At 34.1% G+C, this 25713-nt stretch overlaps 1 protein-coding gene across 3 annotated transcripts; it reads left to right on the top strand.

Annotated features, from left to right (window-relative positions):
• The first annotated feature begins 1605 nt into the window (after positions 1 to 1605).
• Positions 1606 to 25642, top strand: LOC110640628 (DExH-box ATP-dependent RNA helicase DExH11). Of its 3 annotated transcripts, none has more exons than XM_021792001.2 (23): positions 1606 to 1824; positions 2428 to 2685; positions 8411 to 8671; positions 8792 to 8860; positions 8975 to 9053; positions 10152 to 10330; positions 10431 to 10538; positions 11339 to 11440; positions 11590 to 11790; positions 11961 to 12071; positions 13545 to 13612; positions 13816 to 14188; positions 14751 to 14906; positions 14987 to 15097; positions 15345 to 15398; positions 16892 to 17149; positions 18053 to 18162; positions 19453 to 19606; positions 20333 to 20783; positions 22348 to 22580; positions 22704 to 22942; positions 24858 to 24984; positions 25143 to 25642. In XM_021792001.2, exons 1-23 carry the CDS (start codon positions 1690 to 1692, stop codon positions 25353 to 25355), a joined length of 4050 nt encoding a protein of 1349 aa, XP_021647693.2. In that variant the 5' UTR covers positions 1606 to 1689; the 3' UTR covers positions 25356 to 25642. The 3 variants fall into 3 exon arrangements, with proteins under 3 accessions (XP_021647693.2, XP_021647695.2, XP_021647694.2); XM_021792002.2 differs by having other exon boundaries at positions 1608 to 1824; positions 22366 to 22580; XM_021792003.2 differs by lacking the exon at positions 2428 to 2685.
• Positions 25643 to 25713: the final 71 nt, after the last annotated feature.

Here is a 25713-nt window from a genome sequence, read left to right as displayed (position 1 = left end):
TTCAATTTTTCATAAAACACTAATTTTTTTATTTAAAAATATAAATGTAAAATTAAATCAACCGTTTTAAGTTTTGAATAAACGCCGTCCATTTTCGTTTTTGGATTCAACTAATCCAGTTTCCCTTTCAAACCTAATATTTGCCAATTTTAGCTTGAGTCCCCAGTTAAATAAGGATTAAGAATAATTCAATTGATAATTGATAAATATTTAAAGGTTCCATTATTTACAAACCACAATCAATATTAATTTACTTTTTTTAGTTCAAAAAAAAAGTTTTGATTCGTAATAACATATAGTAATATTTTTAAATATATAAATTTAATGTAGAAAAATTTGTTGTGTGATTTTAAAGATTGCTAGTGAGAAAAGTTACCTCATCATTAAAAAAAAAAAAATACATCATAGGTTATAAATGTATGTATATGATTATATATAAAAGAGATTTGGCTATAATTTTATTTTCATGTGGAAAATTTGATCATAATTACTGGTAGGTCTTTGTTTGTGGGTTTAAATTTAAATTATAACATTTATGATTTGTGTATTTTAATTTTATTTACCGTGTGATTTATTAACCTAAAAATTCATATTTTAATAATTAAATAGACTTTAAATAATTTTACTATTCTTATATAAAACTTAATTGAAACATTTTACTTTATAATAAATAAGATAATTGAAAAGGATATATATTAAAATAAAAAATAAATTAATCTAATATAAAAAAATAAGAGGAATGCTCAGATAAAAAAAGAAAGAAATAAATAGAGAGAGTTATTTTTAAATGTTTAATTAAAATATAAAGGATTTTTTTTAATATTTTACAATTTACTTGAGATTTGAATCTGAAATTTTAGAATTGACAATGACCCTAATACCATTAAATTAAACTTTTTGATTAATATAAAAGTATTTTGATTATCACTTTTGTATAATATTTTAAATATTAATTAATAAATTATAAATGAAATAAAATTAAAATAATGAAATATGTGTTGAAATATCATAATTTAAATTTAAAGTAATTACTATAATTATTTTTATGATTTAAAAAGTATGGAATTCAAATCTTAATTCAAAATAAATAAGAAAAATTAAAACCATAAGAATTTAATAATTATTATGATTAAACCTCATGTCATGAAGGAGCTAACCCTAGTTTTCTGAAAAGAAAAAGGTTAGCACATGCAAATTGCTTTTGTCATAGGGTACAATTTAATAAAGTTGCTCGTTCCTTAATTTAATTAGGGTTGCTTTATTTTTAAATAATTTTAAAAAATATTTTATAAAATTTATAGTGAAATTTTAAAAATTAAATGAAAATATTATAATAAAATGTGTAATTAAATAAATTTATAAATATATAATTTATAAGTATTAAAATAAAAATTAATTATTTAATTTATTCTTTTAATTTATAAATTTTAAAATTATTATAAACGATAAATTGACTTATTTTTAAAGTTTATGGGATGCTTAATTATAAGATAAGACAAAGTTTTCTTTTTAATTTATTTGTAATAAAAAATATACTTATTTAAGGAAAATGGTAGCACATGCATTGCACGTGATTTCTTCATCGAGTCCACTGAAGAAAACGGCACCAGGCACAAAACGCAGTCAAGCACCCTATCGTAGCCCGCGAAAATCCATGATATCTTCGAATCAAATCAGAGCCAAAAACCGATGGATCGAATCCAAGCAACAAACGAGCTTGCTTTCCGGGTCGGGTTCTCCGGCTACAGTGGCCACCTCAGGGTCGAGCCTCTCTCCACCGTAGAGCGCACTAACCCCGTGAAGTCGCTCCCTGATTTTATTCTTGTAAGTATCCTAAATTGTTGCGTACAATTTGTTAATTACATTTAATGCGCGGTGTAATTTAAATTCTGATTTTGTGGCTGCATAGTCTAGGGCTTTGCTTTGCAAATCTCAGGCAATCTTGTGGATTTTTAGCTTGAATGGAGTGTTATTTACTTAATGCTTTCTTTTTCTGCTTATAATTCACATATAATAAAACAAAAATTGGAAACAGAGAGGCATTACAGCGGACATTATTGGGTCTTTCGATCTCTTTTACATTTCGTATTTGTGAGTTTCTGGTAAAAAACTTACATAAATAGTCAGAAATGCTATAATACTGGTAAAATTTGAATATTTCCATTTCATATTTGATGCTGAGATTGAAATCTAGATTTCAAAGAATTCAGTGATATAAATTTTCCTTTTTTTTTCCTTTTTTTTAATTTACTAATTTTGTGAGTGGTTTAACCGCAGTGGCTTGCATTGCTACAAGTGCTTAAGAACTTAAAACTTCCAAAATAGAATAATTATTGCTCCATTTGTATTTTGTTTCAGTATTTGAAATCATAAATTATTACCAAAGATCATTGTACTTGTGATAATATTTACCTTAATGTATTCCAGCCCCCTGCCTTTCCTAGGGAGAATCATGAATCGCTAAAGGAGCATTTAGAAGAGGAATATCTCTTGCCAAGATTAGACTCTGATGAGTTGTCAGCAGAAAAAGCTGGAAGGCAGTGGGATTTTGATTGGTTTGAGAGGGTAAAAGTAATACAGGAGCCTTCCTTGCCACGGTCTGTTGTAGTTCCTACTTGGGAGTTACCATTCAGAAGACAAAAGTCGGGATCTGAACAAGGAAGGTGGGAACCAAATTCAGTACAGGTATGGGGTTTTGTCCAAGTGTGTGTATTCTTCTGCGGAGGAATTTCTATCAACTCAGCATGAGTTTGGTAATGGAAAGGTTATTTTACTGTTTAAAAACTCCACGAGGATGCTAGTGCCAAGGGAGATTTGGGACTTTCGTAATATTTTCTCATTTATTTCAAAGAAGGATTACAACATATTTATACAAGTGTGATCCTAACTAAGAAGGAAAGTAATCCTATAATTAAGTTAATACATATCTGCTATGCTATAAGTCATGGATACAAATAAATATACAAAGTTGACATTTCATAACACTCCCCTTCAAGTTGGAGCATAGATATTAATCATGCCCAATTTACTAAAAATTTATTCAACTCGAACTCCATTTTGAGCTTTTGTAAAAATATCTCCCAATTACTCTCCTGTTTTAAAATGCCTTGTTGAGACAAATTTTTATTGAATCTTCTCTCGAATAAAGTGACAGTCAATCTCGATATGTTTAGTTCGCTCATGATACACAGGATTAGAAGCAATATGAAGAGCTGTTTATTATCACACTATAATTTTATAGGTAATGGAACTTTAAGACCAATCTCATCCAGTAACCGAAGCACCCACATAACTTCACATACTGACGGTGCCATAGCCCGATATTCTGATTCAACACTTGGACGATAAACCACACTCTGCTTCTTACTCCTCCACGACACCAAGTTTCCTATATCCTGTTGTTGATCTCCTGTCAATATTTGATCCTATGCAATCTGCATCTGAAAAACACTCAATGTTTAAATGCCCATTATTGCTATACAAAAGACTACGACCCAGAGCACCTTTCAAATAGCACAATATTTGTCCCAAAGCTTCCCAATGAGTAACAATAGGGAAAGACATAAACTGACTTATAACACTAATAGAGTAAGCAATATCTGGATGAGTCACTGTAAGATAATTCAGCTTTTCAACCAATGTTCTATACCTCTCAGGATCATCAAATAGCTCACCATCTCTTGCTGTAAGCTGAACGTTAGTAGTCATTGGTGCATTACATGGTTTAGCACCTAATTTTTCAGTATCTCCCAATAAATCAAGGACATACTTCCTTTGAGACAAGAAAATGCTTTTCTTACTTCTTGAAACTTCAATGCCCAAAAAAATATTTCAATATACCCAAATCTTTTGTTTGAAATTGAGTTTGAAGAAATGATTTGAGTGATGAAATGTTAGCAGAGTCACTTCTAGTAATGATAATGTCATCAACATATACCACAAGCAAGATTAGACCATTCCCAGAATGCCTAAAAAATACAGAATGATCAGAACTGCTCTTTCCCATACCAAATTGTTGTATCACCTCACTAAATCTTCCAAACTAAGCTCGGAGACTTGTTTCAAACCATGAAGAGATTTGGGAAGCCTGCAAACTTTGCTTGACTCCCCCTGAGCAACAAACCTAGGCGGTTGTTCCATATACACCTCTTCTTGAAGATTGCCATAAAGAAAAACATTCTTGATATCCAACTGGTGCAAGGGCCAATCATATATAGCTGCTAAACAAATGAACAAGCGAACAGAAGCAAGTTTAGCTACAGGTGAAAAAGTATTAGAGTAATTAACTCCATAGGTCTGAGCATATCCTTTTGCCATAAGACGAGCTTTTAACTGAGCCACAGATTTATCGGGATTCACTTTCACTGTGAACACCCATTTACAACTTACAGCCTTCTTACCAGTGGGCAAAGATACCAAGTCCCATGTACCATTAGGCCTCTAGAGCCTCCATCTTCTCTCTCATAGCATCACACCAGCCAGGATGGGATAATGCCTCACTAACAGTTTTGGAAATATGAATAGAATCTAAAGAAGTAACAAAACACCAAGAACAAGAAGACAACTGATTATAAGATACAAAAGATGAAATAGGATGAGTACATGTGCGTTTACCTTTATGAAGAGTAATTTGTAAATCAAGGTTGGAATCAGGACCGGAAGGAGGAACTGGATCTCCCAACGCAGAAGTCGGTAGAGAGTTTGAGTCTGAGTCTTGGATCTCTTCCATTCTCCTGGGAAAGGTCCTGGAATAAACATGATGAACTGGTGGTTTAGGCCGAATTAGGACTGAGGCTTGATCAGATGATGGGAGAGGACTAGACGTAGTATATATTAAGAGATCATCCTCCTCCCCTTGACTCTCATGCACAGATGATTGAGGAAAAAATGGGGTAAACTCAAAAAATATAACATCAGCTGACACAAGATATTTATTAAGAGTAGGAGAAAAACACTGATACCTCTTTTGAAGATGAAAGTACCTAAGAAAGACACACTTGAGAGACTTGGGATCCAATTTGGTAATCTGCGGACAAACATCACGAACAAAACAAGTGTACCCAAAGATACAAGGTTCAATGGAAAACAGAGACTTAGAGGGAAACAACACATTATAAGAAATGTCATTATGAAGGATAGATGATGGCATATGGTTAATCAGAAAACAAGCCGTGGAGACTGCATCAGCTCAAAAATGTTTAGGTACCTTCATTTGGAAAAGAAGTGCTCTAGCTACCTCTAGAAGGTGACGATTCTTTCTTTCGGCAACTCCATTTTGAGAAGGAGTATCAACACAAGAGATTTGATGGACAATATCATTCAGTGACATATAATTTTGAAAACTGCTGGAAAGTTATTCTTTTGCATATTATCCCTTCTCAAGGCGCGAACAAATGCATTAAAATATGTTTTGATTTCAGTACAAAAGGCACAAAAGATGGAAAATAACTCTGAACGATTTTTCATTAAAAATAACCAAGTAACACGAGAACAGTCATCAACAAAGGTCCTTCATTTGGAAAAGAAGTGCTCTAGCTACCTCTAGAAGGTGACGATTCTTTCTTTTGGCAACTCCATTTTGAGAAGGAGTATCAACACAAGAGATCTGATGGACAATATCATTCAGTGACACATAATCCTGAAAACTGCTGGAAAGGTATTCTTTTGCATTATCACTTCTCAAGGCGCGAACAAATGCATTAAAATATGTTTTGATTTCAACACAAAAGGCACAAAAGATAGAAAATAACTCTGAACGATTTTTCATTAAAAATAACTAAGTAACACGAGAGCAGTCATCAACAAAGGTAACAAAATACTTGAACCCAATTTTAGAAATGACAGGACATGGAGCCCATATATTAGAATGAACTAATTCAAAAGGAAACGAAGCCCGTTTATTGACTAGAGACACTGTAGGTAAACGATGGTATTCGGCAAACTGACATGACTCACAATTTAAAACTGACAAAGATTGAAACTGTGGACATAGTTTATTCATGACAGATAGGGAAGGATGGACCAATCGACAATGAACTTCGAGAGCACTTAAGGCATTGGAGCACACAAGAGATCTTGGCACCTACTTGTCAATGATGTACAGGCCCCCAGACTCATACCCTTTGCTAATAATTTGCTTCGTCATAAGATCTTGAAAGAGACAATGATTGGGAAAAAATGTGACACAACAATTGAGGGTACGAGTAAGTTGACTAACAGAGAGTAAATTAAAAGGAAATTTAGGTAAGTATAAAACTGAAGACACAGAGATTTGGCTACACTGGTACTCATGACACAAGATTTGGACCCATCAGCTGAAGTGATGGAAGAAGACGAGTAATGACACAAGGCATGTAGTGGAATTACCTGATTCAGCAATAGCAGCGGCTCGTGAATTAGTGGGTTTTAGTGATGTTTGATACTGAGAGAATTGTGCATATTTGAGAGTACGAGTAAGTTGACTAACAGAGAGTAAATTAAAAGGAAATTTAGGTAAGTATAAAACTAAAGACACAGAGATTGGGGGTGATATATTGGCTACACCGGTACTCATGACACAAGATTTGGACCCATCAGCTAAAGTGATAGAAGAAGACGAGTAATGACACAAGGCATGTAGTGGAATTACCTAACTCAGCAATAGCAGCGTCTCGTGAATTAGTGGGGTTTAGTGATGCCTGATACTGAGAGAATTGTGCATATTTTTTCGTTGAAACTAAAATAATTTTTTCAGAAGGAGAAGCTATGGTAAACTCCTCGGCTGCCATATTCGCCACCTGAATCCGCTTATTTTTATTCTAAAGCTGTGGGCATGTTCTTTTTGTATGCCCTGGCTTATGACAATAATAGCACACAATGCCTCCTGAGTCACGATTATGGGCAACTTCCCCACTTCACTGATTACTCCTATTGCCATTGAACCCTTCTCTATTTCCTCCTTTGTTGCCCTGCCTCCCACTATCATTGCGACCAACCAAAGCACTGTTAACAGACTGGGGAGATTAGAAAGATTCTGTACGAAGTACTCTAGTGAAAGTGTCATGCAAAGAAGAAATTTCAGAACCAAAAAGAATTTGAGATTTGGCAGTCTCAAACTCTAGAGGAGAACTGCAAGAAAACTCATCACAGCTATTTGCTCCCTTTGAGCCTGTTGGAATTTCACATTAGGATTAAATGGCATCAATACATTGAGTTCCTTATAAATTCGCTTAAAATCCATAAAATAAGCCGTAAAAGACCTATATTGCTTTTTTGCTCTATAGAATACCTTGCACACTTTATAAATACGAGAAATATTTTCTTTGCCCGAGTATAAAAATTCTAAATAATCCATCATCATGTCTTTAATAACGCATAGTGATTAATTAAACTAATTATCTCACTGCTAATGGAATTTCAAATCTGTAGGAACAACCGAGTATCTTCCCTTATCCAAATCTGCTTTGTATCATCATTAGGAGGATCTTTGGTAAGGTGATCATCCTTATCAATACTTCGCAAATAAATATGTACGGTCTTGCTCCACTCTAAATAATGGGAACCACCAAGTTTGTGATCCGTGATTTTGGTCATCACAGGAATCACATCAACAACTACATTCTTTGTATTTGCCATTTTAAGAAACTTAACACAACCAATTTATCGAGGAGCAAATTACCCAAAATTTCTTCAAAACTACCAAGATGCATACCAAATCACAAAAAACAATATCAACACAAATATGAGATGACTCAGAAACAAGACAACACGTTGGGGTTGTCAAAAAATAGTAGAAATAGTACTGTTTTAAACTTCCAAACCACAAAAGGCACAAGAATCAAGGAGCTATACATTGGGTAACTTATCCCTATTCAAGAAGAGGCCGTCGGAAGTGCTCGGAAAAGAAACGGATGGCAACCGGACTGCACATGCGCTCTGACGCGCTGGCACAAGAAACTGCGTTAATCCTTCTATCAGCGCGTGTGGCTCTCGCGCGGCTCCACTGGTGACCAGGCCTCCGGGAAGCTAGTCGCCGGCGGCCCAGCTAGCGTTTGGGTTGGGAGGTGAGACAAGATGGTCACCCTTGGTGGTGACCCAATTCTTTCAGTAGCAAAAAACGTTTAGAAAAATAGAAAAGAGAAAAAAGAAATAGGAATTTCCTTCACAATAGCTCTAATACCATGTTGTTGTGAAAATATTTTCTCATTTATTTCAAAAAAGGATTACAACATATTTATAAAATTGTGATCCTAACTAAGAAGGAAAGTAATCCTATAATTAAGCTAATACATATCTACTATGCTACAAGTTAGGGATACAAATAAATATATAAAGTTGACATTCCATAACATGCAGGATTATTGACTTTCATAATTTTCTATCTTTTTTATTTTAACTTCTGCTAGAGAACTGGCTTGTTATATTGTTTTAGGTGGATATGTCAGAATTAACTGTTGGAGCTCCAGATTCTAGTCCCTTGCCACGAGTTGCTGGACCTGCAAAGGACTTTGTGAGAGGAAGCATCAACAAACGCCCTTTTCGCCCAGGAGGTTTGGATGATTCTCAATCTTTAGAGAGAATTCTTCCATCTGGTGCTACTAATGGCGAATGGGTGCATGAGCTGCTAAATGGTGGTCCAGCTCAGTCCACTGCCCCGAGCCTCAAGCAAGGATTAGACCTTGGTGAGCTTAAGGTAATCGACTGCATTCAAATTAGAAACTTCAAGCAAGTTAATGTTTAAATCATAATGTTCATAATAGGTTTGATATGAGTTCTCTTACACTTAATTTTTCTTTTTCTATTTCTTTTGAAGGCATATCCATGCTCGTGGAATGTTTACAAGGACCAAAGTCCATTCAATACCACATCAAAGGAAAAGTTGGTATGCTTACTGCATTAATTTTCCAATTCAAGTGTTTTGATCATATGAGTTACTAAACTGTGTTCAGATATCATCTATTTAGAATATCTCATGTCTAGATGGTGTGTTTTGCAGAATGAGTTGTCTGTACAGTTCGATGACTTGTTCAAAAAGGCCTGGGAGGAGGATATTATTACAGAATATGAAGGAGATGGTATGCATTATTTGCTTATTTGTCTTCTTCATGTGTGCATCTTTTAAATTGAACTATGAAGGAACACAATAAAATTTGCCCCCTTTCATTTGGATGACTAAGGAAATATCTAAGTGGGCGATATTGAGAACAATTTGTAATTTGTTTGACACCGAAGAAGTCGCAAAAAAACCAGTAATGATTCTTTCTAAGAGGCCTTAAAAGTAAAAAGGAGCATATAAAAAGAATAATTGGAATATACAATGTTTTCATTATAGCACGGGATGTAATTCATTTGCCGATTTCTCATGTAGTTAAGAACAAATGTTTATAATTATCAAATTGCTGAAGTGAATACCATATAAATTTGGTCACATACAACTGTGAAGAGATTGAAATCAGGCATGAATATGATTCTTGAGTTGCTTCTTTTATTTTTCCTCTTCCCAACTGGTTAATGAAATACTTTTACATAAATGAGCTGCTGGAAGCTAGGATTGGGTATTTAAAGCAAGAATAATATAAGAGTACTTTTATTTATTTTTTATTCTGTATTCATGGAATTTCCTTTGGGCATTATCTTTTTGTTAACTTGTACATGTGATTGTGTTTGTTATTTGGAAAAGAACATTTTTCATGCTTATTCCTCATCTTCTATTCATCATTCAGGAAAGCTGAAGTCATTTTTTTTTAGAAAACACAAAATCCATTCTTATTTCCCCTCCTCCTGAGCTTTTAAGTTGAGTGGTATTTTTATGGTATAAAGCCTTTTTTTGACCAAGTGGTCTAGAGTTCAAAATTCAAATCCTAGGTACCCTTGTGTTGCTACTTTGATTTTAACAAAAGGTAGAGGTGAGCCTGTGCTTGTCTACATCCGAAACCCAATGAGCTTTTTTTGTGAGGGGATGTGTTAGAAATATAAGACCCATTCTTGGGCCCTCTCCTACATTTTTTAGTGGTTCTTTGACACTTATTCCCTTTTTCTAAAGTGTTTTTAAGTTTACAAACTTGAGCCTGAAACATTGTTATTCCTAGCATTGTAGTGTATACTTGTATTTTTCTCTTATTCTTCAACTTCTATTTCCCCCGTGGTGTTAATACCAATTTTACTTTCTAAAGGTCATTTGTCAAAAGAGGATTCTCCAAAGTCAGATGATGAAGTGGGCAAGATTGATGTGTTCGAAAGTGTTTCTGAGACTGCATTGTCTGTGTTGGATGAGATTTTGTCTGCTGAATCAGGTGGATTGGCATCAAAATCTGATGGAAGTGTTGATGCTGGTGGCCGCCAGCAGAAAGAGGTAACAACTGTATCACATTTGAGCAATATTATGTCTTTTGCTTAATGTCTCTGAGTTCCTTGTGGTAATGCTTTGATTTTACAACTCCATATATTGACAGGCATGGGCTCTTAGTGGCAGTAGTGAATGGATTGCAGAACACTTCTACGAACTAGTTCCTGACATGGCACTTAATTTTCCTTTTGAATTGGATACATTCCAAAAGGAGGTACTGAACAATACAAATCTTCTTTTAAAAGAATTAATAATTTTTTTTAACAAAGTAGGCTTAAGCTGCATAAAATATTTTCTATAAGAATGGTGCTATGCTGAACTTTCCAAACTATATAAAGGTGTGCCCCATGTATGATGTTCAGTCCAATTCAATTTTTTTTTTTTTTGGTGATAATTTCTTTAAAAAGATTTCAAAAAAATATTTTTGTAACTTTCACTATTTAACTATTCTCTTCCAGAGAACTACATATCTTTTCAATATTTTTCTTTGGTGGTAACACCCTAGGCAAATCCCACATCGACAAAACACGGGAGAGATGCTGGGTTTATAAGTTGACGGTTCGTAACCCATATTTTAAAACCGTGAGGGCTTCAGCCCAGAGCGGACAATATCACTAGTGGGCCGGGCCGTTACATTTATGGTATCAGAGCCGCTCCGCGTGCAACCTTGAACGATGGTGGGGCAAACCTCAGCAAGGACGCTGAGTTCCATAAGGGGGGTGGATTGTAACACCCTAGGCAAATCCCACATCGATAAAACACGGGAGAGATGCTGGGTTTATAAGTTGATGGTTCGTAACCCCTAGTGACGCGTTTTAAAACCGTGAGGGCTTCAGCCCAGAGCGGACAATATCACTAGTGGGCCGGGCCATTACATTTGTGGTATCAGAGCTCGGTGAGTTCAAAATATGCCTATGTTCATATTACAAAGCGTTGTGAGAATTCAAACCTAAGGGCACAAATCATTTTGATTATTATGCCCTTGCCCTCTTTTTGATTTGATGATTATTGCAGGCAATATATTATTTGGAAAAGGGAGATTCTGTTTTTGTGGCAGCTCATACCTCAGCGGGAAAGACAGTAGTGGCAGAGTATGCTTTTGCTTTGGCATCGAAAGTATGGTCTTCTGAATCTAGTACTTGGAAACTTTTTTTCTCTTGAAAATCTAGATTTCATACAGCTTCCCAAGCATTGTAAAATCTATATTGTAATCAAATCTCATGTTTTCGTGCCTAGACTTTATTGAGATTTTTCATGTCATGCAGCACTGCACCAGAGCTGTCTATACTGCTCCGATTAAAACTATCAGCAACCAAAAGTATCGAGATTTTTGTGGGAAGTTTGATGTTGGCCTTCTTACTGGTGATATTAGCTTGAGGCCAGAGTCTTCTTGTCTCATAATGACCACTGAAATATTGAGGTCAATGCTTTATCGAGGTGCTGATATTATAAGAGATATTGAATGGGTAAAGTGGTTGATTTTGCCTTTTCTTTTTCCTCAAAGTAATCTCCCTTATTCATTCGATGTATAAAAATTCTTTTGTTAATGGACTACGTTTTCCATTTTCCATTTTTATGATAAACCACTGAATTATTATTAGATTACTTATTATTTTCTTTTACTGCCTATGGGTAGGTCATATTTGATGAAGTTCATTATGTCAATGATGCTGAAAGAGGTGTTGTTTGGGAAGAAGTTATAATCATGCTTCCAAGGCATGTAAATATTGTCCTGCTTTCAGCCACGGTATATACTTGTTCCCTTTATATTACTGAACATTGCCATTGGGATTTGTTGCTGTTGATAATAGTGATACTGACTTTAATGGCAATTGAAGTTGCAATAGACATTTTGCATCTTATGTTGCTTCTTCTTTGGCACCAAAATATGTGATAGGCTTACTTTATCATGACCAAAATTTGCTAGCACTTGGAAGACTTTTTGGTGTAATGTTGTTTGATCAATGGGCACATTGGCCCAATTGACACATCTGAAGGAACCAATGTTGGACTTATAGGATCTTTAGCAATTCTTGCCAAGATTGGTCATTCGGGCTCTTTAGAAAGCCCATTTCAAAATATATGAATAGCAGTAAGATGGCAATGTATGAAGTTTTTTCTGTTTCTCAGTTCTGCTTATGCTCTGAAAGCACTGCAGATTGCAGAACTTATTCAGTTTCAGTTTTGCTAACTTAAATAGTCAACTATTATGGATTAATAATGGGGTGAAACATTTATAAGGTTTTGATTCAGGTCACAAAAATCCTCAATTACCATACTTTTCAAATCAGAATCACCTGGAAGTGAAATCCATTAAGGTTTCTTTTCAATGTATGGATTTGGATTTCAAATTTAGACTTTGAATTTTGAAAATTTAAAAATCTTTTGTTATTAATAAATTTAAAAATCTTTTGTTTGGCTAATAAAAAGAATTTCAAATTTTGAATTTGAAATTTGTTGTTTGGATTGTTAACTAACCATATATTTGTATTTATAATAAATTTTATGTAATTGCTAAAATTTAAAGACAGATTATATATTTTTTTAAATTAACATGAGACTTAATTAATTAAAATTTTTTTACATGAAAAATCCTTTTTTTATATTATGGACCCATAAGATGACTTGGCATAATAATAATAATAAAAATCCTTTGTTGAAAAAAAATAAACTTTATTACTCAAACCTTACAACTACGGCAAGGAAAAACTTTTTTTTAAAACAATAAATCTGCAATACTAATTATTATTTTTTTAACAATAAAATTTATTACTCTTGTGGGTTCTGCTGCTATTGTGAGAAGATACCAAGAATATATGCATATATATATATGTATATATGTGTGTGTGTGTGTGTGTGTGTGTGTGTAACCCAAATCCATTTTCCTATAAGACACCCAAACAATGTATTTAGCCCAAATCTAAATTTATAGGGTCCAAATCCATCAATCCAAACATAGCATAAAGGAATTTTGTGTTGTTTCTGTGACTCTTTGTTCCATATCTTGTAAATGCTGTGTCCTACAGAAATTAGATGACAATCTAAACTGATTCTTAAAGATTGAATGAGTTGCATACAGTTTACTGTGATGCTTCCCCTGGAAGGTTTCAGCTCACCTGACTTGGCTACATATTACATAACATATTTTGGTTATAAGTATGTTTGCTCTGGCCCTTCTCTTTGGCTGAAGCATTTACAAAGTGTTCGTTGTTTATTACAGGTACCAAACAAAGTTGAATTTGCGGACTGGATTGGTCGGACGAAACAAAAGAAAATCCAAGTTACTGGGTTAGTTGTAGACTCTTATTTTGATATTCAACTTGAATTTTTTTTAATGAGTTGTGATTTTCTAAGAATAATTAACTTTCAGTTGTTAAGCTTTTCATACTATTTCAAATCTCTTAATAATAAGAGTACAGCAGAAAGAAAATTTGCCATGTCCATTTGTTTTCATACTGATGCAATATGCTTTCTAATGGATCTCTGTTCAGAACTGCAAAAAGACCAGTCCCATTGGAGCATTGCCTTTTCTTTTCTGGAGAACTTTACAAAATATGTGAGAATGAAACTTTTATACCTCAGGGATTGAAAGCTGCTAAAGATGCACTCAAGAAAAATAGTACAAATACAGTTGGTAGAGGATCATTAGCAATGCGGGATGGGGGTTATGGTCAGAAACGTGAATACTCTAATCGTAGCAAACAGAATAAACATTCTGGTTCACAAAATTTTGGAAGCTTCTCTGGGATTAGTGGGGGAAATCAAAACAATGGAAGTGGCCAAAACAACTGGGGTTCAAGGAGGTCAGAGGCTTCCCAATGGTTGCAGCTTGTTAACAAGCTCTCAAAGAAATCTCTATTACCTGTATGTGATATTTTGTCTTCTTGAATTTATCTAATCAAGAACATCTTACTTATTTATTTAATTTTAAGGTCATATATTTGTTTCACACACTGGCTTCTTTTCATAATTTGTTGTCTTGATGGAAAAAGGGAATGAATAGATAATTATGACAATTTTGGATATCTTGAAAGAATCTTTTTTGATGAATTTTTTTTGGAAGTCTTGTTTGGAGTTTTGTCTTTTAAACGTGAATAATGATTTATGTTTCAAAAATAAAATTTGGAATAATTTTTCCTCTTTTAATTTCTGGAATGCTCGGTATCTAATATGGTCCTTGACACCTTTGCATTCTTGAAAAAAAAAATGATATGGCATACGACTATTTCTTTATTGGAGAAGAGAACGTAAAAACAGTTTGAGATTTTAATGATTTGCAAATTTTTGAAAAGAAAAAAAGGATTGAAAGACAAATGGAAAATTGAATTTCTTGCTTAAAATTGCAATAATTCTCCAAGTGGAAAATTAGAAACCTGTTTTCTGAACTTTCGAAGTCTATAACTGAATCTTGTCCTTGTGCTCCCAGGTAGTAATATTTTGTTTCTCAAAGAATCGGTGTGATAAATCAGCTGATTGCATGTCTGGAACTGATCTCACTAGTAGTTCTGAGAAAAGTGGGATCCGTGTTTTTTGTGATAAAGCATTTTCACGACTGAAAGGATCTGACCGAAATTTACCACAGGTTTGGCAGCTACATATTTATATTCTATCATATAAATCTACTTGGGAACTGGGATTCACATGTACTAATTTGATGTGCAGATTGTTAGAGTTCAGAGCCTTCTTCGTAGAGGGATTGGTGTACATCATGCAGGACTGCTTCCAATTGTTAAAGAAGTTGTTGAAATGCTTTTTTGCCGTGGTGTCATTAAGGTAATGTTATTTGATTCTGATCATTGGGTTGACTCTACATCTTATTACAGTCAAAATTAGTTTTTTACAGTGAGCTGTGGTTATTGGTGATGCTCTTATGAGGTTAAAGAAATTATCCAATTGAAGTTTGTTGATAATATTTTTGAAAAGTGAAAAAGAGTTGAAGTTTCATTAGTGTTGCTTCTCAGGCAGTCATGATTTTTGTTACTTTCATATGCTATAATTTCCTGTGATTGTTTCACTGTAGGTATTGTTTTCAACAGAGACATTTGCTATGGGGGTTAATGCCCCCGCTAGAACGGTGAGTTTTGTTTAATTAATTTTGAAAAATTGGAATAATATGTAGTGCTACAATAGTAATTCTCCTGTCATGTTTACTACTAATTATTTATCTTCATTCTCCTAGCTGGACTTGTTTCTTCTTTCTCTTCCATCAATAAATTATTCTTTCGTTAAAAGAAATATTTATCTTTTATCCTTTTTTTTTTTTAATTTCCTTTGTGATTTTTCTATTGGTGTTTAATATTTGAATGTTAAGTGGCAAACAAATAATAAAAGGGATTTTGTTGCACAAAAAAAAAGTCATGGCACTGAATCAGATTTAAGCAGTTGTCCAGAATGACTTTGAAATGGGCATGGATCAAGATAAAGAATACATGCCTAATATGGCTGTTTATCTCTTAGAATGGTATTCATAATATTATTGGCATTAGGTTACAACTGTCTTATTTCTAATCAAATTTTGGTGGCATGCAGTCAATTGATAAGTATGAATCAAGAATTGTAATTGTCATAATTATGTATTTATAACATTGTAGCATCAAGCTTTCTAATCCTTTAGTTGATTGTTGAAATCTTGGTAATTGTAGCAAACCTAAAGAACTCATTTAATTTCAGCTCTGCTACATAGTGACAACTAGATAAAATATTTATAGCTTCTACATAGTTTGTTTCCATATGTACATGATTGGCACTGATTCTTTATGTGAGACAAGCATTGTGCCCTCACAATGCTTCTGATTTTATATATTATTACTATCACAATAAATAATATCAAATGACACTGAAGACATATGTTAAAAGTGCATATAAAATTATATTTATCTTCTGATGCTATACGGTAATAATTGAATTTATGTACTCAACTCAGATTTACTTTCATTGATTATGATTAAATTAAAGAAAAACTAATTATTTAACTGTGTTGCTTTCTCTATTATTAATGCCAATGGTCTCAACTTATTTTACTCTATTATATATTTTAATGTAGTAAGTAATAAATATTTTTCAAGAAAAATACCCTTCGTATTTTTTTTTTCATGTTGATTTCTCAAAGAAAAAGAAAGGAAGATTACTATTCTAACTTCCTCTTCTACCGGTATAGATGAACATTTTTATTTTGAAAAAGTCAAATTTATATCATAATCTCCTCCCTGGCTCCCTTTGTCTCTTCAACCAAATGCTTCGAATAAAGAGATGGCCGTGCTGTGAGTAAAATAGAACAATGTTGTTTTCTTAATCGTCTCTTGTAAATCAAATATGGTGAAAAAGGAGCCATAGCACATGTTCAGTGGGGCCCAGCTTAGAAGTAAATCTGAAAAGACAAAAGGACCCAGAGCCAGAAAGACATAAACATCACAATTTAATAAGGAAATATCTGTAAAAGCATGCTTCAACAGTGCCAAAATCAATTTGAATTTCCTGTTTATAGCACTATACAATCCCCTGATGGGATTTAATGTATTAGAATAGATTCTTAAATCTAGTCTCAACTTTCTCAAACATAATTTGCAGGTTGTATTTGATACCTTAACGAAGTTTGATGGTAAGGAATTTAGACAATTGCTTCCTGGAGAATATACTCAAATGGCAGGTCGTGCTGGCAGGAGAGGACTTGACAAAATTGGTACAGTTGTTGTGATGTGCCGTGATGAGATCCCTGAAGAGAATGATTTGAATCACGTTATTGCTGGAAGTGCTACCAGGCTTGAATCTCAGTTTCGATTAACTTATATTATGATCTTACATCTCCTCCGCGTGGAGGAATTGAAGGTACTTTTGGATTTTGTTAAATTTGTGGTTGTGTAATGATTTGTAATGCCTATCAAATTTTAGAAAATTGTGATGTTGGCAATAGTTTGCTATTTAAAATGGCATGACTTCTAAAATTTTTTGCTTTATATTGTGTATGCATATAGAATCTTCAAGGGTAGGTCACGCTCGTTTTGAAATTAAAATGTAAAAAAAAATTAAAGCTACTACTTGGTGCATGCAGGTAGTTTCACATGTAATTGTGCTTGTAACCATGTGAATGCCTGAACTAAAATTACCCATCTCTGTAGCTGCTATTACATTTCAGTGTCTTTAGATGTGTCAATGGCCTCTGCCTGTGCAGTCACACAAATGCTGCATTAGATCCTCAAAAAAGGGTGATGGATGAGAAACAAAACATAGCTATTCAAATTTTTAACTTCTGTACCTTGGCAAATTAAAACCTCCTCTTACCTTGTGATAAGCTTCTTCTAGAGTGTGTAGCTTTGTGTACGGGACTTGGGATTTCTAAAGGCACTTCACCCATGATGTGTAAAAAGTGAAATGCATGAAAGACAAACAGATTTTTATAGATATAATTCCTGTGAATTCTCTGCTCATTTCATAAAGGGAAAAATTGATTATTCAGACTACATATAATTTAATTGTTATGGTTAATTTCCCCTTGAGGTTTATTCAAATCAAATTTCAGAAGATTGTTGCTCAGGGTGTACTCCAACCAAAGTGTTACGTGGAGTTCCTTGCTGCCAAAGAATTGGTCTCTGCATATAGCATTAATATTTGTAGTTAGCTTTCCCCCTTGCTGTATCTCATTACAAGTCCAGCTTTTTGTAAATTTTTTTTGGGTTGAAGTATTATCTATCCAGTGAGTTCATTTCACTAGATACGGTGACAGAACTGCAGGTGGAGGACATGTTGAAAAGAAGCTTTGCTGAGTTCCATACTCAAAAGACACTTCCTGAAACACAACAAATTCTGATGCGAAAGCTTGCTCAGCCTACCAAAGCTATTGAGTGAGTATATTATAGATTCTTGATTGACCTCTTTGTCAACCTTAGCTTTTTCTTAACTTTCTTAGTGGTAAATTTCTTTTCTTCAGTTACCAATGCATGATATTTTCTTGATGTTGTGCATGCCTGAAGGCATTTTTATGCGTAATATGAATATACTCGATGCTTTGGATGACACTTCATTTATAGCTATTCTCTTTGGACTTTATGACAGTTCTGTGCTTGGCTCCCAAATGTTTTGTATATTTTGTGATTGAGTACCCAATGACAACTAATATGTTGAGGAGTTATGTATATGACAAAGTGATTTTTTGGCTTTTCATAAAAATTTTGATTTTTGAGAATTTTTTTTACTGATAAATCTGACTGAGCAAGTCTTACTTTGGCAGATTGGCTACGTTTTTCTCAGAATCTTTTCTTAATCCATGTATCTAATATTCATTTGAATAAGTTTCTCAACTTTTGAGAATTCTGAAGGATTGGTATAGGCAAGGTTATAATCACAAAAATGTGGAACTTATTAGAATCAGTAACATATTTACCATTGAACAAGTTCAAGAGGTAGTTATAATGGTTTTATTCAAGGAATCACATTAATTTACTTAAACCCCCTGAGGTTTGGCTTAATATAATTTTCATCCTTGCTGTTTCAAAATTAGGCATTTTGGTCCTTGAGGTTTTTAGTGGCTTAAACTTAAGTTGAGGTGCAAGATTATGAAATTTTCACTATACTTTTTTCCTTGGATTTTAAAATTGGACTACAATTTTGCCCGTAAAATTTGGAAATTTGATTGTGTTTTTGGTTCTTATATTATTTATAGAACCTTTTAGGCCCTCAAAAAGTCAAAATTTTGCAATCTCGCTGACTGTAGCTTAAGGACTAAATCACCTAATTTGAACCAACAGGGATGAAAATGTGTATTAGACCAAACATTAGGGTGGTTTTAGTAATTTACCATTTCATCAATAATGTGAAACTGCTTGGGGGATTCCGTGACATTTAATTCATGAATTTAATTGTGCTTAAAACAGCATAGGAATTTAACCAGCATGTCAAGTGCAATGACAATTCATATTTGTTGCAGCATCTGATTTTTTTTTTTTTGGTTCCCTCATATATTAAATAAAGTTTATGAATTTTATTATTATCTTTTCTTACGAAGGTCTTCCAATCATCTCATAATATGTGAAAGTGACGTACTGTGCAGCTTAGTTGATTGATTATCTTATGGTGCCATATTATTTCCCACACTATCCTTTTATATCTCATCAAGCATAGCTTTTTGGATATAGATGCATAAAAGGTGAACCAGCGATTGAAGAATACTATGACATGTACTTGGAAGCTGAGGAATATGGGAATCAGATATCAGAGGCAGTCATGCTGTCCTCTGATGCCCAGCGACTTCTTTTTCCTGGAAGAGTGGTAGTTGTGAAGTCGCAATCAGTGAGTTCCTAATTTGTGGTTGGTGCATATATTTTGACTTTATCTTGCTGTATCAAATATCATATCCATTTTACTTATTCTTCTATACTTCTTTTTCTCTCTCTCTCTCTCTTAAATAAAGGAGAAATTGTAATATATTGTCTTCTGAAGCATTGACGTTATATTGTTGTGGATTAAGATTGTTCTTTCAACAAAGTTTCTTGATCAAGTTTCTGCAGTCTAATAACACATTCTCAGCAGTGACAAATGTTAAAGGAAATGATGCATTGGTTTCTATTTGCAAATGGTTAAAGTTACTGTAGTGATGCTCTAAAATCAAATTAGTTTAGGCCAAATATGATGGAGTATACTGGCCACAATCTTGGTTACAATGAATGAAAAAATTTGGGAAAGATAATAATGACAAGGATGAAAGACAAATTTTTTTTTCTATAATTAATGCTTATTTCTGTTGTGGTTGGATTTTATATACTAGATCAAGATGAACTCGTAAACCAAACGAAGTTAAATGACATGCAAAGGTGCTTTCCATGCATAAGTTTTTCACTGGTGCTGGTTTTTAATAAAAAAGTGCATGAAGTTCATTCTCATGGGAATACCATTTTTAGCATTATGAACTTATTGAACTATAAAATGGTAAAGTAAATGTTTCATTGTTTACTTTGCTTTTAAGTTTTCTTGATGCAGTAGCTATGGTTGCTAAATTTAAGGTGTTGTCAATTACAGGCACAAGACCACTTGCTTGGAGTTGTTGTGAAGGGGCCTTCTACGAATATGAAGCAATACATAGTTTTAGTTCTGAAACCTGATCTGCCATCATCAATGCAGATTTCCAACGTGCAAGATAAAAGGAGTGGTGATGGCCCACAAGCTTATTTGCTTATGCCAAAATCAAAGCGTGGTGTAGAAGATTACTTTTACCCTTCCACTTCGCGCAAAGGATCGGGTGCTATCAACATAAAATTACCACACCAAGGCAGTGCTGCTGGTGTTGGTTATGAGGTTAGAGCAATGGATAGTAAAGAATTCTTATGTATATGCAAAAGTAAAATAAAGATTAACCCGGCTGGACTTCTTGAGGATATTAGTAATACAGCTTTCTCGAAGACAGTTCAAGAGTTGTTGGAACTGAAATCTGAAGGAAAAAAATACCCTCCAGCCTTAGATCCACGGGAAGGTAAGGCCAAATTTTGATGAATAATATTTAATATTTTTGGAAAAGTTAACTGTGTAAGTTGTTAGATTTGATGGACTTGCAATTTAGCACTTGCTCTACACATGCCTTGCAAGACCATTTGGGTTCAGTCCACTGCCAATTAGGGTAAAGATGTAATAGAATTCTTGTGTGTAGGACTGGCATTGACATTTTTACAGTTCTATTGCCTTGGAAGCTGTATCATTTTGACACAGTTAGGAAAACTCAACAGTTTAATTAGTCCAATCGGCAACTTAACTCTTCAAATGGTTTTAAATCATGGTCACAAATGGCTTGGCGCTATGCAAATTTTTTTGAAAAATTTGTAAAGTTCATGAAATGGCTAGATATTGGTAGATACAAGTAAAACTAAGATATATAACTATATAATAAGCACAAATACATCAATAAAGACATTAAATCTATCATTTCAGACATCATTAGCATTAATCAATTTATAGTTAAAATAATTATCTGATAGAAAAAGCGAAAAAACAGCAAATAATGAAAAGAAATAAGTAGCAACAGTAAATAATACTGACCTTTTGCAAGAAGTAGCTGTGAACAATGGAGATATTTGATGATGATCTTAGCTTAGATTAAGGGAGAGATTTGTAGAAATAAGGAGAAATTTGTGTGAAATTTTGAGAGAATGTGATAGAAACAATTGCTGTGGAAGGTTGGAACGTGTAGACAATGAAAAGAAAAGAAGAAAACACTGTCTGCATGTGATTTGTAGCAGCTGCATTATTGAGGTAATGGCTGTTAATGACCGTTAACGGCTGTTACACATGCAACCGGAATTTGCTGATAAATAACGGGGTAATGGGTAACGGGGCCTTGAAAAACCTATAAGTAATGTAACGACCATTATTTGATCACTTTTAACTATCTTCAAGGTTACATGATTTCCATTCTCTAACCTTCTTCACTTTAACAAAATTTTTGGATCATCTCCTATGATGAGGTTTTCTGTCACGCTATAGTTGTGTAACTATAGATTAGTGATTTTTTTCATAATCCAGAAGATAAATTCCCTTCTTGTTTTATAGTACGTGCCTTCCTATTAGTATTATCGTGTGGTCAGTGAGAAGCAAGGATGTTTCCATTTTTCTACTGTTGATGCATTGCTTGGGGATCTCACTGTACATTTGACATGAGATTCTTAACTTCATGGCCTGCAGTTTACCATCTTAACCTCTAAATGGCTATGGGCCGCAATTATGCCATCATGCTCCATAATTAGTGATGTCAGATTGTTTTACTATCATTGGGCATATGTCGACCTTCAGATGTTGAATCTTTAATGCATGGCATTCTATTCATGATGTGTAATTCTGCCATTTATCATCAAATTATAAGATACTTGTTTTAAGATGCTGAAATTTTATGAATGGTTATAGTCATCTGATGCATAATGCGGTCATGTATCATTTGTCAGCAAATTACAGCAAACAGATTCATTTTGGCTCCCTTTCTCTAACTTGCTGCTTTTCATAGAAGCATATTTTAGTCTTGATTACCTACTCTTGAAAAAACTGTCTAGGTGGCTATTCTGTTTCAGATCTGAAGATGAAAGATATGAATCTTGTGGAAGCATATAACAAATGGACTAGGCTGCTGCAAAAGATGTCAATGAATAAGTGTCATGGGTGTATAAAATTGGAGGAGCACATAACCTTGGCAAGAGAGATAAAGAAGCATAAAGATGAAATTGATAAGTTAAAATATCAAATGTCTGATGAAGCATTACAACAGATGCCAGACTTTCAGGGCAGGGTATGTTTGATGATGTGCATCTCTCATGCTCTGTTGTTCTGTGTTGTACTTGTATGTTCTCTTGCTAACAGTCTCAGGATAGTCTTACAACATGCTTGTGAAAAATTTATTGTGCATTTGCAGATAGATGTTCTGAAGGAAATTGGTTGTATAGATGCTGACCTTGTCGTACAAATTAAAGGTCGTGTTGCTTGTGAGATGAATTCAGGGGAGGAGTTGATATGTACCGAGTGTTTATTTGAGAATCAGCTTGATGACCTGGAACCTGAAGAAGCTGTGGCCATAATGTCTGCGTTTGTGTTTCAGCAGAGGAACACATCTGAGCCTTCTCTTACTCCCAAGTTGTCTGAAGCTAAAAAGAGGTGATTTCCCTTTCTATCTGCTGTCATTGATTTTTGCTCATAGCCGCAACATCTCATTTTTTTAAGTTATTTTACTTAGATTTTTGTCATAAAAAAGTTTTGGTTTGTGTACAAAATGCTTCTTTGCTTTTTTTTGTTTTTTACAATCTCAATTATTAGCTTCAAAATTAGAGCATCAATCTTGGGAAACATGTTACAGAACACCTGGCCTTGATGCATCAAAAACTTTACCTTAGTCAGTCTCTTATTATTCTGTCATAATATCTTTTAGTCAGTCTCTTATTATTCTGTCATAATATCTTTAACTCTGAGTTTTGATCTGATACCTTGTGTGTATTTATGGCAGTGATTGTGTTTGTAGTGGAAATGGATGCTAACAAGGTCCAATCTTCCAAATTCTCATTTTCAAAAATACACCCACGTAAAATTATGTGCTCTTGTTGTTATGCCCATACAGCCCATCATATTTATTGAACGCACAAAGGAGTCCCGGAAGCCTAGGTGTGAGGTGTACGCCTGATGGACATTAGGTGCAAAAGAATCAAAATCTGCTAGAAAGTTCAAAGTTCAGAAAGACATTTATAACCAATTCAGAATATCAAAATTGCAACCCAGTCTAAATCCTTTTATAAATGACATAACAACCCAAATATTTGTAAGAAATTCAAATGTTGTTAGCATCAGAACGACCATTGTCTAAAAAGCTTGTCACTTTTGCAGGGATATGCACACATTATAAACATAATAATAGAGCTGCCAGACTTTTATTTGCTAACCATGAGGAAAAGTTACAAGCAGGCTACTCCAAAAGTACAATGAATTTAAGATTAGAAGTTTTTCCATTTTTGATTGGCAATGACCTAAATGTGACTTGTTAAGTTCTTTTATATATATGTGTGTGCGTGTGTGTGTGTGTGTGTGTGTGTGTGTAACTCATATGTTTTATTAATTTTAATAACCAGGAAATCCCTAAAAATATGGTTCATACTACACCAGATAGGCAGACTGGTCCCATGTGCAATTGCAACCAATTCATCAAGATTTAGTAGGATGACTATTAGAAGTTGAAGGATTTGGATCTGACTGCTTATTAGAATTTGATGTTTTCAACATTCTTCCTTGCAGAAAAAAAATCAATTGTAGATGGTTTTCCTATCTATAAAACTCTCTCTCTCTCTCTCTCTCTCTCTTTCTATATATATATATATATATACACTTTTATCAATCATCATGATATTTGTCAATTTTTTTGCTATTCATACTAAATTTATTTGTGCAAATTTGCTTGCACAAATAAAAAGAAGGGAAAACGTGCACACACTTGCACATAAGGGAATTACAATTTTTAAATAGGAGAAACGAGAGATATGTTAAAAAAAAAGCATAAGGAGAAAAGAAAAATAATAAAGTGGAGCCGAGGGGAAAGGACTTGGATGTGATGCTCCAAAATAGCAGTTATTTGTCAAGATTTAAGGCACACAATGTAGGTTAAATGAGCCTTTATGGCAAGTAACTCTGGGATGATGTTTTGGCAGGATTACAGCAACTTTCTGATGATGGGAAGGGTTTCTCTATTGACTTTCTGGCGCTTAGACAATAGTTTATAGTAGATCAGAAAATTGTTAGTCTAATGATAGTTGTCTTTACTGGTTAGGGAGCTTGGCAGTGTGAAGGTTTGCGAGGCACATCTCCCTCCTGGGAAATAAAGCATGTCTCTATATTTTTATGTCACTTCACCCTAGTAGAGGCAGTGCTCAGGGGCCTGGTGCCTCAAACACACCTTTAACATCTGTGGTGCTCATATAAATCCTAGATTCTAGCTCTGGATTTTAGCATTAATGTTGTTCTTCCTTTTATTTCATTTTTTTATTTTTGTCAGTTTCTCAGTCTAATCTCCGATATTTATTCACTTCAGACTGTACAACACAGCAATAAGGCTTGGAGAGCTTCAAGTCCACTTTAAATTACTGATAAAACCTGAAGAGTATGCGCAGGACAATCTGAAGTTTGGTCTTGTGAGAGTAGTTTATGAGTGGGCAAAGGTTTGTGTTAACAAAACAAACTTGACTCTTTGCTACAGTTTTTTTTTCTGGCTATTATATTTTATAATAAATAAAGAAAAAAAAAAAGCAACATTAGCGAGTATGCCAAAGAAATCCTTAGTTTCTTGAATGGCCAGTAATCTTTTTTTGGTTGGCAGGGAACTCCATTTGCTGATATCTGTGAGCTTACTGACGTTCCTGAAGGCTTGATAGTGCGAACCATTGTCAGACTGGATGAGACATGTCGAGAGTTTAAAAATGCCGCTGCTATCATGGGTAATTCTGCACTCTACAAGAAAATGGAAGCTGCATCCAATGCAATAAAACGAGACATTGTTTTTGCAGCAAGCTTGTACATTACAGGAGTTTAATTCAGAGCTTGAATGATTTCATGGCTTACCCAAGTATTTAAGGAATTATAGCCGTAAATGTAACCATTTGTATGTCATCTGTCTTAGTGAAATTTGTCATCTCTGTCGCATGTTTTTTACTCTACTCTATTCCTGATTGATTTGGCTGATAAATTGTGTAGATGATCTAGATCAAGCATAGTAGGAACTCTTAAATTTACTCTCCTATTCCAGCCCTATTTTGGGTTAATGGTTGGGCGGGGTACAAGTTTTATTCAAGGCTCGAAGGATTTTCTAGTGCCTTAAAAGGCATTGTGGTTGTTGCCTTAGAATATGAATAACCACACTATTGTGGCTGCTACTTGTCCATTTTAGACCT

The sequence above is a fragment of the Hevea brasiliensis genome, chromosome 9 (genome assembly GCF_030052815.1).
Source record: "Hevea brasiliensis isolate MT/VB/25A 57/8 chromosome 9, ASM3005281v1, whole genome shotgun sequence".
Taxonomy (NCBI): Eukaryota; Viridiplantae; Streptophyta; class Magnoliopsida; order Malpighiales; family Euphorbiaceae; genus Hevea; species Hevea brasiliensis.
Note: the sequence above shows the minus strand (reverse complement) of the source record. Positions and strands in the feature narration are given on the sequence as shown.